The sequence below is a fragment of the Python bivittatus genome, unplaced genomic scaffold (assembly GCF_059951505.1).
Source record: "Python bivittatus isolate LINGU-HERP-01145 unplaced genomic scaffold, Pbiv_v1 ctg000030_np1212, whole genome shotgun sequence".
NCBI classification, from domain to species: domain Eukaryota; kingdom Metazoa; phylum Chordata; class Lepidosauria; order Squamata; family Pythonidae; genus Python; species Python bivittatus.
In genome coordinates this window covers 1464187-1481528 of record NW_028277031.1, presented here as the reverse complement: position 1 = coordinate 1481528, position 17342 = coordinate 1464187, and the positions used below count along the sequence as shown (strand labels likewise).

Here is a 17342-nt window from a genome sequence, read left to right as displayed (position 1 = left end):
GTCAGGCAGAGCATGACAGCTCTGGGTACGGAGGTTTTGTTCCTGGCTGCCTGGGGGAACGGGTGGGCCGATTCTCCGCCTTCCTGTGGGAGAGCTTAGGAATCCCCTTGGTGGAGGCGGAGAAATTCTTAGGGCAGCCAGCCAGATGTCTGTCGGGTCAGTTGGGAGGAATCTGGCTCGGGCACCGGCCAGGCCGGATCACAGCGGTGCCGGCGGGGACGACCTGAAAAGCTTCTGCTGGCTGAGAAGTTGGAACCCGAGTTTTAATTGGTCCAACCAGGCTTGTTCAGAGCACTCCAAAATTAGTATGGAAAGAACCCTGCATTGGTGGCCTCTTGATTTTCCTGGCCCAAAAGCAGATGCTCTTTTATGACCCTGCCACAAAAGAGGCTCCAGATTATCTGCAGCCTCTACGGTACGGCTGTCTAATACTCATTTCTGTGTGGGTCTTTGGGAATGGGGTTCAATTCTCTTCTGATACCGTAATGCACCCCTGACATTACAGTTTTTTTAAAAAACACGCACACAGAGAGAAATTGCCTTCCCTGTAGCTGGATCTGGTTCATTGCAGTAGATTTCTGCACTTCAGGAGGGTCACCGTTCCTCGAGCCAGCATCGTCATGACCTGCCCCTCTGCCCCCTTCTTGCCTGGCAGCAACAGCCTGGGCTCGGACTGCTTGCTCTTCCTGTCACCGAGTCTCCTGGACAGTCTCACTTGGGACAATTCTCTTCGGATTCTTCCACGTAAAAATCTCTGCTCGTCCTGCCAGGCGTGGAAATGGCTGCTAGACAAAACAGTCACATTTTATGACACCTCCTCCCACCCCGCCCGGCCTCCCCAGGCGGTGTTATGTTTCTCTGATGCCGCCACCACCTTGGACCACCTTTCTGCCTAGTCCTTGTGCTGGGAATTGATGCTTCCCCTGGGAAAAGGGGCAAAGGGGGCTGCAGTCAAGGAAGGGAAGGAAAGCGGGAACTGTCTGACGGGGCAATTCTTCTCCCAGACTGAACGGCGTTTTGTCATGAGCTCAGATCTCGACGCTAGCTGATTCTAGCATTCTAGCAGCCTCCGTCCCAAATTCAATCACTCATATCAAGCCTGGCAGCTCCAAAACGTAAGAAAACGGGGCTGGTCTTGGGTGCAGGCAACAGTAGCCATCTGGCACAGGATAGGCACAGCTGGGTAGCAGAGCGATTCAAGGTTGTTCTCCTGAAATCTTTGGGATCCTGATGAATTCCGAAACCGGGCTTAAGAAGTTGATGCCAATTAAAGGCAGTTCACACGGAGGGTGAGGAAGGGAAGGACCAGGGTTGGAAAAGAGGAGAGAGGGGTCGCTGTCCGACTCCAGAGACAGAGTGCCCAGACGGCTGCAAGATCTGGCGATGAGGGCCAGTCCATGCGCAGCCACAGAGACAGGCAGCCACCGCCTCACCAGGGTGGGAGAACCAGCGGAGGCCCAGCCCAGGGCGCGTGAGCCGTGCCCGCTGGACCCCACCCATCAGTGCCAGACTGTCCTAGCTATTCAGGAGGGGCAGGCCCTGGGGCAAGGGAGGGGCGGGTCCAGCTTCTCGTGCCAAGGGCTCAAGGCCTGGGGAGCTTCAGTCCGAGAGACCGAGAGGGCCCCAGGCTGGGAGCATGTCCTAAGCACTGAAGAATATCAGGCATGGGGCCAGTTCCATCAGCTCAGCGCTTGGTCTTCCTGTTGCAAGAAACAGCAGCAGGAACCAAAAATATAAGCCAGTGGGGCATGTCTGTGTGTGTGTGTATGTGTGTGCATTCCACGAGTACTGACAACTGGACACATCTGGAGGCCCTCTTTTCATTTCACGGCCTTGAATCTGGCAGGGGTGTCTACAGGATATGGTCAAAAAAGGCAAGATGGCGGGCACAACAGCCATTCAAAGCCTTTTTACTAAAAGGTTTTAGTGTGCATCACACAACGGGAGAAGCTTCAGCCCCACCCTCATGGCTTTCTTGCCTTTTTTGACCACCCCCCAGGAGGAACCCTAAACTACCTCTTGATCGGTGCCTGAGCCCAGTGGCCCGGCTGCATGGGACGCGGAGACCCCGTTCCTGGGCCTAGGCCTGGCCCTGGGCCCGTGGGCGCGCAGGCAGCCAGAGACTGCCCCCTCTGCACCGGTGGTGGCAGAGCTGCAGTCTGGGGAGCGGTGCCCTCCTCCGTCTCAGGCTTGCCTGGCATGACAGGGCCTCTCTTGAAGGGGTCGTTTGGCCTCTGGGTGTCGGGGAGGGCACACGGTTAGGGTGGACGTTTCAGAGATTCTGGGGCCCACAGAAAGGGGGCTCCATTCTCCCCATGGTTAGGAGTTAAGCGCCGGTTTGGTCTTGGCCAGAGAATTGAGGGGAGGTCTGAGGACTCTCCAGCATCATCCACGTGGTCCGTTGCCTAGTTAGAGGAGTGCATAGCAGGGTGTGGTCAAAAAAGTCAAGATGGCAGCCACAGTGGTGTGATGTACCTAAGAAACAGGCAGAGTTTGATCACCTCATTGTGGCCATCAGCCTGATGTTTTTGCCCGTGCCCTGAAGACCCTCCTGATGGGCAGGGATCCCAGAAGAGGAAACCAGAAGAGGCAGTCCTCTTGCAGGATGGTCTCCCGGGCGGGGGCAGGAGAAGGCTGAGGAGTTCCCAGCCGAGAGAGGCACATCTCCTGGAGGCTGGCCGGCCAGCCGGCCGGCCTCTCTGCAGGGCACGCACCTGGCTTCTTCTCCGCTGCCTCTTCTGCCTGGCTGTCCTCTCGCTTGCAGCTTCTGGGTCTGCCCCTCCAGGCTCCGGGGTCCACTCTTCCTGCTCGGGCGCCTGGGAGGGGCCGGGGGGCCTGCAGAGCTGCCGGCCTTTCCCGGCAGAGTCCGGGCAACTGCTGGGCGGGGGCGAGAGGGCTGGGGGCCCTGGGCGGTGGGCTTGCTGCTGGAGATCTGCAGCTCCTTCCCTGGACAGCAGAGCCGGGCCACGGGGGGGGGCGGGGAGAGGCAGGGGCGCTGGGCACGACTCCAAGCCAGCCCGGCTGGCGGGATGGTGAGATTTACCGTCCAGCCGGTCTGCAGGCTGCGAGGGGGGGGAAGGGGAGGGGGCTTCTTTCTTTTCATTCTGAAATCAGAACAGATTTCAGATTTTTGAAATGCAAACTGTTCTGTCCCGAAGATCAGAAGAATAATCAACGTGTTTGCCCTGTCAGCAGAGGCCAAATGAATGAAAAACGACTTCCTACGGCCCCAAATCATGAAGCGAGTTCATCTTTTCATTGGGACTCCTTGTTTCATCAGAAATACCCAGAGAAGAGAACCGTGTCGAAGCCTGAAAGCAGCAGCCCTGGCAAGGACTGTCCACGCTTGCTCAGACGGCAACGGTCACCCCCCATCCGCCCCTCTTCAGGCTGCAGCCAGCCACCCTGGGCCCCCCAAACAGCAGCCTTCAGACCCCAGCAAGGCCAACGCTTCCCTCTTGGCAGGCAGCCCCCTGCACGGCGGATCTTTTGCGGGGAGGGGGAGGCTCCCCATGAGCTCTGCAGCCTCCAGGAGAGCAGACACTGGCCAGTCATCTCTGGCTGCTCCTCCAGATGACCAGCAAGGAAGAATGCTCCTGCCCCCTTTCCCACCCAAAAGGGATGCAAGCAGGGCCTGCAGAAAGAACAGGGTGGTGGGATCCTTTGCAAGGCTACGTTACAGAGAGCCGGAGGAGAGGTGGGACGGTTCCTCTCCATGAATGGTCCTCCTAAGGCAGTGTTGTCCAAACTTGGCCACTTTAAGATGAGTGGACTTCAACTCCCATGGCTGGCTGGGGAATTCTGGGAGTTGAAGTCCACTCATCTTAAAGTGGCCAAGTTTGGACAACACTGTCTTAAGGTCTCTGGGAGCATTGGTCTCCACCAGACCCGCCTCTGGGACACTGCAGGAGCCCCCAGCTTACAGCTGTCCTTGGCGGGGCAAAGGATGGGAGCCTCGCTCTGCCCTCCCCGCCGGCTTTAGACTGACAACCAGTCCAGAGTCTGGGAGCTGTTTTCAGGATCTGGCATGAGTGCAGTAAAAGGAAAAAAACCTTGTTCCACAGTCCAGCAAGGCAGAGAAACCTATGCTATAATTTCAAGATTTTTTAAAAATAGGAAGTCAGATCAATACAAAGAATAAGAATAATTCCCTTGGATTGCATGTCACTTACTGGGTTGAAACAGCTTTTTTTCAAGGTTGTGAAATTGGGCACTGGTCCTTCCCACCGACAGCAACAAGGCAGGTGTGAAGGAAAGAGATGACCCCTGAACTGGCATGTTGGCAAGTCCTGTGGGTGGGCAGCATCAGCTGTTTGGGTCTGTGTTCTGCACACAGAAAATATCATTTTCAGGAATTTCCAAGAGGAGGATAACTAGCCTCACCCATCAAAAGAGGCTGTGCAGCACTCCATCTTTTTCTCCTTAATGGTTTTCTTTTTTGTGGAAACAAGAAACAAAAAAGACAGATGAAGCCCTGGGAAAACACAGGAGGGGTCCAGATGGACGGTGGCGACATTTGATGAATCAGGCTGGACGATTACACAATAAAAGCTTTGCCTGGAAGCATCCCAGTCCCTCCTCTCCACTTGCCAAGCCTTTAAACCTGCCTTGACCTTTTTACAACAGGAGAGAAGTGTTTGCAAAATGCAGTGCTGGGCTCCGCTTCGCCAGAGAGGTCTCTGGTCCTCGTCTGGGCAGGCGGAAGGGACTCGCTGAGGTCTCCTCTAGTGAAGCACAGCTGGCCAAGGGGTGGAGGAGCACCAGCCGCCCCAGCTCAGCCAAGGCAGCGCGAGATGTGCAGGGCCAGGTGCCAGTCAGAGCTGCTCCAGGGCGGGATCCAGGACAGAGGCTCTGGCCTGTGCGGCAGGGCGAAGGGTGGCATCCAGCCCTGGGTCTTCTCCAGGTGGACAGCTCTGCATCTCTCTCCCGGTCTACGCGCTAGACCAGCTGAAGTGCCCAGGGTCCGTCCAGACTGCTGGGCTCCTCCCTGGCGCCTGGCGCCTTTGTGCCCTTTGACTCAGTGCCAGAGGCTCCCTTTGGCTCCTCCACAGCCGCCGAGGGACAGGTCTTCCATGGGGGCCAGGACAAAACGGACTAAATTACTTAGAAGTACAGATTTGCTGTATTGTTTTGATTTGAATGCGAATCCTGCCTCATCTTAGGGGCTGTAGAGATGCAAAAAAGGTCCCGTAGCTACGTTGCAGAGGCCATGTTTTGCATCAGGAGCCTTGCAAAGGCAGGGCCTGGAACTGAAGACCTCAGATGGCTTCTTTGAGGGCTGCAGGCAATGCTCTGTGTGTGTGTGTGTGTGGGGGGGTCTTTTCCTGCTCTTGAGGCCCAGTCCCAGGACCCCTCCCCGCTCAGCCCTTAGCAGGATTTCCAGTTTAAGGTACTTGAATTACAGGACGGGGCACGGCTGCCCTCCGTGCGGCTAGAGACACATGGTCTGTCACGGCCACCTCTTTGCTCCCATTGCCCCACCCCAGCCAGGAGGAAGGAGGCCGCTCACCCAGGAGAGGCAACATTAAAATGGAAGATGAGTACTTCTGGAAGCTTGGGTGCAAGTGACTCCCTGGAGGCCCGGGCAAAGGGCTCGCTGCCTGTGTGGCACCCTCCAGAGGTTAGGCTGCAAATGCCATCCTCCCCCACCAACAGGCCAGGCAGCTCTGCCCCAACACTGCCGAAAAGGCCTCGGGTGGAGTGCAGCTTCACTCCTACAGCCAGAAGGGCCGAAAGGGAGCATCGCCCAAGGGGCTCTTTTCGGGGCAGCTGAAAATCGAAGGGAGGCCGAGGACGTGATCGGGCAGCAGACGGGATGCCTTTTCTCCCCCCTCCGCTGCAGAAGAGCTTTGCTTGCTGAGCGAGCCTGGGGGGCCAGGAGGGGCCGGATCCACTCTCGGGGCAGCGCCGCCAAGACGTGTCGTGTGCCCGGCTCTGGGGGAGGCTCTGGGGTGGCTGGGGGGGCACCAGTGGGGTGCTGCTGAGGCTCACTTTCAGGACTCCTTGTCCGTGGGGTCTCACAGCTCCTCCTGAACAAAAGAAGTCTGCGAGGGCCCTGGAAAACACAACCTAGTTGTTCGTGTGTGTGTTGCAGTTCAACCTTGAAAGTAGCTAAGACTTGGCCTTTGACTCCTCTTGACCCATCCAGCCCCTGACGCCCCCCCCCCGGAGCATTTTGTGCAGTGGTTACCTTTGCTGTGAACATTTGCTCTCCACCTTGCTGAACTGTGACATTCTGAAAGTCTCTCTGCCTGTTATGAGGGAGTGCTAATGTGTGGCAGCCTGTATGTACCTCCCCCTCCCCCTTTAGGTGTGAGATCTAAACTTTACCTGCAAAAGCAGACCTTAGCATGGGGACCACAATAAATTTTGCAGTGCTGTGGCTGTGAGCACATGGGCGCGCATGGGGAGGAAAAGAGCTGCTCTGTTCTAATGTGGAAACTTCTAAGCAGGGGGTGGGGGGCTGGAAAATTACTGTGGGTACTTTCCAGCTTAATTTATACCCGGCACACTCTTTCCAGGTCAGAACAAGCATACATGCCACTCAGTTCAGCTAAAAAATAAAGCTTGATGTTTATTTATGAAACATCTGCAAATATCACGACCAGTTAAATGCCAAAATGGAATTAAAAGCAGGGAGAGCGAGAACAGCAGGCAAGATGTGCGCTGCCTGTCAATCAACCAATCAACCAACCAACCAACCAAAAAGCGACAGAACTTTCCAGAGCTGCTGGACCCCAGCCTGTGGGTAACTAGCACAGACAATCCCCAAGGGAGGGGTCTTTGGCTCTTCCATCCCTGACCCTTTTATGTACAGAATAGCAGCAGAACAGAGATGAGAAGTAGACCACCAGGTGATCCCTCCTTCATTTTCTACCCATTCAAGAAACCTTTTGGGGATGGGGATAATGTATCCAATGGGGGTAGGTGTTAATCACTTCTGTATAACTTTTAAGCAACAGTCTTAAACACACTTGGACTCACTGGCTAGGTGAGTGCACATTAACCATGGTTAATAATAGCCTTGGTTAGTTTGCGAAGCTATCTGTGTGATATGAACCCAACCCATTAAATGAGTTGGTGGTTCCCTGCACTGAGCTAACCCAGGGAAAGGGCTTGGCGAGAGGCTGGGCCTGAGGCAGGGTCTCCTTGGGCACGCACCACGTTTTGAAAGGCGTCCAGTTCTTTCCAGTTCCAACCTTTCGCCCATCTATTGTGCTGCTTCACAGCCCCCCCGCCCACCTGCCGCTTTCTTGCCCGCCCCCCCCCCCCCCGCCATGGCATCTCCTGCAGCCCTGCAGTAAACAGGGCCGTGTTTGGCAGGCGAAAGTGCCCCGGGGGGGTTAAGGAGCATCAAGTCTGAACAACGTTGCCTTCTGCTGGGGGTCAACAACGGATCCATCGCTGTTTACGCTGAATTTCTCCCTTGGCTTGGTGGCAGAGTTTGTGGGCAGCGCCTGGCTTTTGCCCCCGGAGCAGGCGGCACCGCCTGGCGAGGCCTTGCTCTGGGCTGCCTGGCTGAGTCCAGCTGACCGCGGTTGGGACCGCGGCTGGGCCAGGCTCACCCGCCTTCCTTTTCTGCCCTGCCTGTGATGCTGTGCTGCCTGGCAGCCTCTGGGCACACCTTGGTGCTGGTTGGGGATGGGTGGGCCAAAGGAAGCACCTGCTGGTCTCGTGGGTGGCTTCTTTTTCCCAAAGGCAAACCTGAGATGGTCTGTTGAAAACAGGAAGTGGTTCTGCGAAAAGAAAAAAGCAAGGCTGAAACACTGCTTTCTGAAATATATTTCCAAATAACGCGGGTTCTCTGAAATAGCTTCTACGGACGGGGAGTTCACCACCAGTGATAAAGGCATTTGTCATTGGGTGGAACAACCACAGCTGTCCTGGACCTCCAACAGGGACGTCTGCAGGGTGTGGTCAAAAAAGTCAAGATGGTGGCCAGGACACTGCGATGTAAGCTCTGCCTGAGTTTTGTGTGCAACAGATAAAACTGCCATCTTGACTTTTGTGACCATACCCTGTGGACACCCCTGACCTCCAAGCAGTTTTTAATATTTGTTGGGTTCTTCCTGAAGTCGCCATGAGAGTTAAACCACTTGGTTATGTAGCTAGACCTCAAGAATGTCTTCAGCAGAGGTGATGATTGTGCCTTTAACTCCAAACAGAAGCCAAGATCTGTGGGAGGCTCAGCGGCCAGTTTGGGGTCCAGAATGGGGGATGGATGGATCTGATTCCTGCAGCAGAAACCCTTCCCAATTTTGCCTGCTATTTTCCCACTGAAAAGTTGGGCTTCCAGGAAACATTGTAGTAAAGCAATCCTTGTATTTAACTAAACAGAACCAATGAGGGGAAAAAGGAAAACAAGGGAAGGAAAAGAAATGGTAAAGGCATCTCATCACCGGCATCTCCAGCAGTGGGCCAGGGAGTCAGGCTGATGAAAGCAGCAGTGTCACATCACAAGCTCCGCCCCTTTTATCTATTCTTGTGACGCTGCAGACACACTCACGAGGGGCAGACGTTCTTGTCATTTTGATAAAAGCTGCAAGATCCTGTGGAGGTCACTACTGCATGTCTCATGCAGATCAAAATGCACATGAATGAACTACATTTCGTTCTAACCGTCGGTACTTAGTCTGCGGCCATAAGTTGCAAGACTGTCCGTTCTTTGGTCCCTGGAGTAACTGGAGCCACACAGGGTTGACAGACTAGTCTTTTAGCAAAGAGAAAAGCACAGAGATTCCATTTCCCTCCGTTCCACCTAGTAGATATGTCGTTCAGAAAAATATGAGCCTCTGAAAATATCACAACCTGTCTCAGTGGTAGAGAAATATATGCATTGACTTGTTCCCAGAATAGAGTGATTTCAGGATATTGCAGAAATGTATGGTCTAATGAAGCAGCGTTCTCACTGCTTCTCCAACACCCCACTCATTCCTTGGCAGTGAAAGAACTCCTTCATGGACTTTTCATCTGAGGTCCACCCCTGGGCCTGCAGGTTTGACCCAGGCAGAAGTATCCCAGCAGCTGGGGGCCCTCCAAGCAACCTCCTTCCCACCAGGGTCTCCCCTTGCATCAGCCCACCTCTCGCACTTGGCTCTTTTAATGGGGCAACATAGGGCAACCTCCCTTGTCAGAAGCAATCTCAGTGCATTCTCCCTTTATTCTCCCTCAGTCTTCTCCCTTTATTTCTTCTGAAGAGAACAAAGTCTCTCAGCCAGGAGTCTCTTAGGGTTTGAAAGATCTGTCAGCTCTCAGCTTGGAATGAATAGGTGCCATGTTTACCAGATCATCTCTTGGGGAACATGAGGCACCTTCCCTCCCTCCCTCCCTCCTTCCTTCCTTCCTTCCTTCCTTCTGCCACTGCGTGCCCCAGCGTTTGGGGAGAAGCTGCACATGACTGTATAAGGGAGAAAACTTGGAAATGCTGCTGAAGAGCTTCCCTTCTTTCTTCCTTGCTTTTATTTCTTAAAAATAGTAGTGCAAAGGAGGGAGGTGATCAGGCTCCTGCATTTTTTAACACTTTGGTAGAAGGAGGACAGGGGAAATTTGTTCGCTAAACTTTAGTGGCTGACATTCTTGCCTTTGCATGATTATGAGAAAATACAGGAACCCCTTCCCTTTTTCAACCAGACTGTTCTCTGTTTGGCACAAATTCTGCTTGGAAAGCTGCTTGTTTGCCCCATGGATAAAAACCTATCAATAAATAAAACTGATAAAAATAAAACCTTGCTTTCTCGTGGATCTTCACTTGATGAGCCACTAGTGGAAGAAGATTTTTAAACATCTTTTTCATTACTGAAAGGCACCCAGATTTCAAAAACAGGTGATACTTTAGGGAAGGTAATTTATGTTAGCAAACAATGAAATCATCCCAAGATGGGACCCCAAGACAGCGGGGAGTAGGGCAGGCTCAGGTTAGGAAGAGGAAGGGAGATCAATAAAGCAGATGGGTGTTGCCTTTCTCTTTAAGAAATGGAGAAGACAAGGAATAATTTACCCAAGAGGAAAGCTGGAAATCCTGTAGGTAACTTGAGATGAGTTGTAGCTGCAGAGGTTGTACCTGCCTGTGTACTTTTTCACACCCTTCTGGCTTCTCCAAGGAGCAGCAAATGCCGGGGGGTTGATTCGTTCGCTGGCTACAGGAAAGCCATATGGACTTCTTGGGTGTGAGGCAGCCTGTTTTCCAGACCTCTCTTACTGATGTCTGCAGATAATCTCTATCCAGAAAACTGGGGAAGATCCTTTGGTACAAGGAGCGCTGCAAGAACGCGCCTCTTATTCTTATCCTCCTGGACCCACAACGGCGAGAGGGTCGTCAGAAAGGGTCACCGGCTGCTGTGGTCCGTGTCTGGGCTGGAGGGGGAGTTTCCAGACAAAGGCTTGTTGCAAAGACTCTTGACATCAAGAAGGCTCCCGGGGTGGATGCGAGGCAGGCAGGCTTTGCGTTGGCGAAGGGCGCCCCCGTTTTAAAAACTTGGGTGATTACTGGCGGAGTGTCAGTTACAATCCAAGCAGAGATGGGTGAATTGAGCACGTCGGTATTCTTCCTCTGTCTCTCCTTCTCCATGTGAAATATTGCAGGGCCTCCGTGCTTCCACGTGTTCTCTTCTCTGGTATCAAATGTAAAAGGTCGCTGTGCATAATTGACCGGCTCCTGGTGTGAACGGTGTGCGATGCCGATCTGCTATAGGCCGGAAGAGCTGGAACTTCACACCGAGGCATGGAGAAATCGTGATCCACTACCGTCCGACACGCTGTCCCCTCTCTTCCCGCGGGCCTCTTCTTCTTGGCTGCCAGCAAGTCCAGTGCCAGGGGGCCTCGGCGTGGCACACAGTTGCATCTTTGCCCCTGCCCAGCAAAGTCCATGGGATCGCCGGGGGTAGTTCAGGCTGCAGCCGGGGCTCAGAGTCACAGGGCCCAGCTGGCGCTCGTTTGTAAATGAAACGTCTTCCTTTCCTGATAGTCCGCCTCGTGGCAAGGACAGCCGGCGGCCTGATAAATCAATCGATGGCCGAGAAGGCCAGGCGCTCCCATCTGCCCTGGGTGGTTTTGCTGGTCGTTGGCAGATGTCTGGAGGGCAGCCCTTGGCACAGAACAGCTCTGGCTGGGCCTGCTCCAGCATTTGCAGTGGGAGATCTTTGTGGGTGTGAATTGTGAGAGCCACATTCATTTTTATGCGTCTAGCCTTTTCAGGATATACATTTTCATCTGTACCTACCGGTTGGCTGCACATAACATCCTGATTTTAACCCTCTTGTGAGCTTGTTTTTATTTATATTTAATTATTTAAGTGTTTTAAGTGGTTTTACAATATATTTTAATTGTTTGTTTTATTGTACACTGCCCAGAGTCACCTTGTGCGAGATGGGCAGCCAAATAAATAAGTAAGTAAGTACTGCTGTCTCTCTGCTCCGGGGAATGGGTAAAAAGCCAAAGGCCCCCTTGTTGCAGATGTGGGGGGTGCATCTGGATGCTTGGTGAGCAGGATTGCTTGCACCACCACACCAGCTTGTCAGAAGAGATTGCTTTTGGCATTTAAGGATTAGCTTCTCGACCGCCCAGGAACTGTGGGTCTCTCTGGGCAAATCAGCGATTTGCCATTTATAAATTCCTAGTCAAGTGCAGAAGGGTAGACAGATGTTTTGCGCCATTTGTCAGCATACTTACGGAGACTCGCTCACTCAGGAGTTTGGGGACACCGGGCTAAAGATCGATCTCTATCTCTTGTTCCGTGATTGGTCCTGGGCACAAACAGCCGAGTCTGGGTTCAAATGAACCTGCTAAGACGTTGTTTGGATTAGAGTACAGATAAGCAAACAAAGAGTCTTATCCCAGTCTCCAGCTGTTTTGGATTACAAGTCCCATCCACCCTGGCTACTGGCCATGGCCACTGGGGTTAGGAAAGGCCCCTCCAGAGTCCAACCCTGCTTGCCACTAATTCGCACAGATGAATGTTTTTTCTTCCAAACCTGTTTGTGAATTATCTTCCTTGCAAGGTGTGTTCTTACACACACACACACGCACTACGCACATAGAGTTGAGGGATAATCTTGTTACAATTGTAAATTAAACAAATTCATCCTTTTTTTTAAACAATAGGAAACAAATTAGTCCTGCCTTACATTAACTACAGAATCATGATGTGGGCTGCAGGAAACGCAGCAAGCCAAGTGGCAGGAATAACACGGGGCGCCCGAACGATCACCCCTGGGCTGGACCGAAGATCACCTCACCCTCTTCCACGAGCCCCCCGTTCACTGGCCGCCTCTCTGTTTTCTCATTGCAGTTTGTTGCTTCGTTGTCCACAAGAGGTGCCATGAGTTCGTCACCTTCTCCTGCCCGGGTGCCGACAAGGGCCCTGCCTCTGACGTGAGTAAACGCAACGGAGGGACCCCACAGGGCCCGCCTGGGCTGGTGGCTGAGGCCACAGAGCCCACTCTCAGCTGGGGATGCTCGGGGGGGGGCTCTGGGCCCACTCTGTCGACCGAACCTTTTGCGGGGAGGTGGGAATGTGATTTACACAGCCTGAAGGCAGAATATAAGCGAACAAGTAAATCGGGTCCATTTGGAGGTTGCTGCACTGCTCAGACAGTTCTAAAAAGTCAAAATTGCACATTCTGTGTGGTTTGATTTGAACAGGAGGAAATTCTGTTCATGGACTTGAATGTTCGCTCCTTGAACAGCTTTGGCGGCTGGTTTAGTTCATCCCATTCACGTGCCTTGGGTTGTGTGCGTGTGCATGTGCGTGCGCATGTCCATCTGGAAGAGGAAGGGGAGGCTAAGCATGGAGAACTGAATCCAGGCCAGTCTGGGTTAGGACCCCTGGTGAATCTGGGACTCCCCACAGAAAAGTATTCCTTATTTACAGGGGTGTCTGTGGGGAGGGGGAGTCACGACGCACGTAAAAGGGGAGGGGCTTTGATCCCATGGCCGCGGGCACCGCTGTGGCCTCCTTGCCCCTGCTCCTTTAGCCCATCCTGAGCTCGGCCTCCCCAGACACACCTTTCCTATTCTGGGTTTGGTTTTTCAAATGCTGCTTTGAGTACACACCAGGCTGGAGGGCAGAGTATGCTGAAAGAGAGCCTCTCTGCTCAGGGGCAGTTTTCCTGGCCCTCCTCCTCCATTTCCTGTGGAATCCAGCTGCCATGCAGGGCCGTCTGCAGAGTGTGGTCAAAAAAGTCAAGATGGAGCCATGATGGTGTGATTGAAGGTTTGCTCCAGGAACACCCTTGATAGACTCATTCCTGTGAGAGCAACAAAAGAAGCCGCTTCAAGCTGAACTGGAAGGTGCGCAGTTGTGAAACTTGTCAAGATGGCAAACTAAAAATTCAGAGTCTTGAAACTTTAGGGGGAAATGCAAAATAAGTCTGGAGCAAAATGCTTGCATTTTTCTCTTGCCAAATTCCAAACTTTTATACATATCTATAAATGGTGCCTAAGGCCCCTTTTAGCTAGGAACCCGGTAATTAATTAAACAATAAAAACTCAGAATCTGCTTTCAGCGGTCTTTAGAAAATCAGGAGAGAATCCACATTCTGGGCACCAACCAAGGCACGAGCCCCCCCCCCCCCTTTAGGTGATGTGCTGACAGTAGGGAAGAGCTAATTTCAGGGGCTGCCACTGTGATTGATCTGGAGATGCTGATGAACCTCTTTGCTCCAGCAGGTTCTATTTTTAGTCTTTTGGTGATGGGCAGACCAAAATACACCCAGATGATTGTCCTCGCAGGCCAGCTGTCAGGCAGATGTGGAGCAGTTGTTTAAAACGTTGACCGAGGTGGGCTGGGGTGGGTTGTCTAGTCAACTGAACAGAGCCTCAGGCCTCCACGGCTCTGTTGCTCTCCCACCAGGCAGTGGGGAGTTGCGGGGCGGGGGGAGGAGAGATTTTCCTCTCCCTTCCCCTCCTGCTTACTTGGTCCCTGATCCTGGGCAGATTAGGGGATCTGCAAGGGCTTCGAGGGGCTCTGTGTTGAATATAGGGATGGTGTTTGAATGATATAGTCTTGTGAATGAAGGTCATGGCATTTTTGACTCTAGCTGCATCCCCCGTCTGAATCTGGCCTTGAGAGATCTCGCCCCACCCCAGACATACTCTCTCTCCACACCACGTGGCCGGGAGGCAGACGGTGCCGCCCTCCAACGTGAAGATATTTCTGGGTCATCAGACGGCAGCCCCTCCACCTTCCACCAGGGCTCGGCATCTCCAGTATTCCGTGAGGCTGCTCTGCTCAGCAGTTCCTCTGGAGAAACTCTTCCGTTGACCTGAGGAGCTCCATTTGCGGTGGGCCTACCAGAGGCCCGATACAGCTGCTCACCTCTTTGTTGAGCCTGAATGCAGGCAGACGATTGAGGACCTCCAAAGGTCCGTGAGTGTATCTCAGAGCATGTCTCTCCCTACGACGGCAGTGGCAGAGCAGCTATGCGCTGGCTTTGGGCAAAGGATGTGGTGGGGCGGTGGCCTGCAAGAGCAGCAGAGGTATTGCTGGCGTTGGTGGGGAGAACAAGGTCCCACTTCTTGGCTACTCAGGAAATTGCTGCCCGCCTCACTACGGAGAAATTACATGCTCTTTTAATGCTGGATAGATGTACGCGTGCGGCGTCCTGCAGGATTGCAGTGTTGCTTCCACGCTTAGGTGCTGCACCTCATAAGGGTCAGGGAGAAGCTGCCCAGCTTCAGGAAAGAGCCACCCACACAAAAAGGGGGCCTGGAACCCCTGTCCTAGGAGAAAGCCCTAAAGTGCTGGGCATGTCTAGCCTTCAGGAGAGATTGAGGGGCGATACAATATCTAGGAGGCCTCAAGTGCAAGAGGGGGAATTAAGAAATCAAATCAAAGAAAGTGCAAGAGAAGGTAGACCTGTTCTCTGTGGAACCCAAGGTCAGGACAAGGACAAGGGTTAACACTCAAACAGATTAGGAGCCATTTCCGGATGGTAGAAGCTCCTAAGGAGTGGGACTATTTGCCTAGAGCAGAGTTTCTCAACCTTGGCAACTTTAAGACATGTGGACTTCAACTCCCAGAATTCCTCAGCCAGCCATGCTGGCTAGGGAATTCTGGGAGTTGAAGTTCACCCATCTTAAAGTTGCCAAGGTTGAGAAACACTGGCCTACAGCAAAAATGGATTCTGCTTTGCGGGATTTTTCAGATGGGGCTGGAGGGCCGCCTGTTGGGGAGGGTTTAGCACAGAGTTTCTCCAGCTTTATATAGCTTCTGGGGTCCAGTTTTTCTGCATCTTTTTTGCTACTTAAAAATATAAATCCATACAAGACCCATTGAAAACAAATACTGTACATTTTCACTTGTTATTTAAACTTGCAAGTTTCAAGGCACTGATCACGTGTGCACTTTGTAGCTTTTAAATAAGAAAGAAATAGGATAGGGGAAGTTTTGCATTAAGTAGTTACTTTATGTTAGGAGCAAAAGAAAACAGTTTCATTCTCAAATTTGGGTCAATGTTCAGTTTATTTCCATACTTATTTTTGGGGAAAATCAAGGAAGAAAAACCATGTCATATTTTTATGTTGTGACAAAAGACATCAAGAAATTGCAGTGTCATAAAGATGTGACTATTCATGTCTACAGTTCAAGCAATTATAATAAAGGGCAGTTTTTCAACGTTTCTTTTAAGGCAGTATCACAGGAAAGTTCTTTTAATGAATTTACTTCTGATGTAGTCAGTTGCATTTTTCTCATCTTGGGGGGAAGTAATTAATGGGTTGTTAATCCACATTTTTCCAGTGTCAGTTGGAGGAAAATATTCATTTCAGTCTGATGTAAGCTCATACCAAAATCATATTTAAGGTATTAGTTTCACCACATTTCTCCTGCAATTCAGTTAAAGTAGAAAAAATATTTAAATCTTCTCTTGTCAACTTGCTTTGTCCATAAACAAAGTTTTTAAATTGTTACTTCAACTTTTTTGGGAACTTTGAGAATACTAATTTTAGTGCCTTGTAAATCCAGTTTTAACTCATTTAAAAGTCAAAATATGTCAAGTAAGCCACCATTGTTAGCCAGTCAAATTCATGAAATCTGTCTTTACATTTAAATAGAACATCTTCTGCTGATAGAGGATGTCACTCCAAGAACAATAAAACTTCATCTTTCATTCTAAAGAGTTATTTAAAAATGTTTCCTTTTGATAGTCATTAAACCTCAGAGCTCATGTTTACTTCCTAATTATTTGTACAAAGCATACAACTTCTGCAGTGTAAAGGATGAGGTTTTGTGCAAATCAAAAAACATCACACATTCTTGAGGAATGGCATTCAAATGCGAGGGCATATTTTTCACCACTGTATCTTCCTCTAGTGCCACCACGCCCGGACTGGTGGAACAGTTTGGCCCCAGGAGAAGGGGTCTCCTCCTAGCCCAGCACCCTTCCAGTTGTTGTTGTTTTTTCCTGGTCAATATGCCTTTGAATCATAAATTCACTGATTAGCTTAATTGTTTCATCAGCACTTGTTCTTGCTGGAAGTGGTTTACTGACCAAAGTACTTCTTGAGGGCAGCCTTCATAATCATGTCTAACAAAACGGATCAAAGTGGCTGTCTGTTCTGACAGTGCTTTCAACTGTTTGTAAAAAACGGACTATTACGTGTTTAATAGAGGAATGTTTTCTCAATATTTTTGCCGTATCTTCAGCTTTAGGTTTCACTGAACTGTTGGATAAAGACAGGGAACTCAACTGATTTGCTCAACTTTTCCCATAAACCTGGAATGTGATAATGTAGGAAGCATTTTTGTCAATAGCGTGCAGATAACCTGACTCAACTATCAATATGGAAACTTCATGTGGAGTCAACACGAAGAAAGTGCATTTTTCATTTTATTTAGTAGAATGATCATGGATCATAGACCATAGGGATGCGAAGTCATCTTAGAGGCCCTCTTCCCCAACCCCCTGCAGGAATCCCCCAGCCCCCTTCCCCAGAAGACAGCCATCCAGCCTCAGCTTCAGCACCTCCGGTGAAAGAGAGCCCACCACCGCCCAGCACAGGGAGCTGGTTCCATTACTGAACAGCTTTTGCCATTAGGCCTTGTCCTCTACATGGCAGCCCTTCAGTTACTTGAAGATCTCCCTTTTCTTTCTCAGGGCGAAGCAGGCCTAGTGCTTCCAACTGTCCTCATAAGCTTTTTCTTTCAGGTTCCTCTCATCATTTTGATTGTTTTCTGCTGAACGTGCTTCAGTCTGTCAATGACCTTCCTAAAATATGCAACCCAAAACTGGCTGCAATATTCTAGGTGTGATTTGACCAATGATTTCTCTTGATCTTGACCTGATGCCCCTCTGGGATTCATTTGCCCTTTTTTCTTCTTTTTCTTTTGGTAGCTGCATCAAACT

The 17342-nt window shown here is 51.3% G+C and overlaps 1 protein-coding gene across 2 annotated transcripts in view; it reads left to right on the top strand.

The window, feature by feature from the left end:
• PRKCB (protein kinase C beta) overlaps positions 1-17342 on the top strand; it is a 189151-nt gene that overhangs the window by 39433 nt on the left and 132376 nt on the right. For both annotated transcript variants that reach the window (XM_088152166.1, XM_088152161.1), the window contains exon 3: positions 12287-12369. In XM_088152166.1, coding sequence (XP_088008292.1) covers positions 12287-12369 — 83 coding nt within the window. The remainder of the gene's footprint in view (positions 1-12286; positions 12370-17342) is intronic.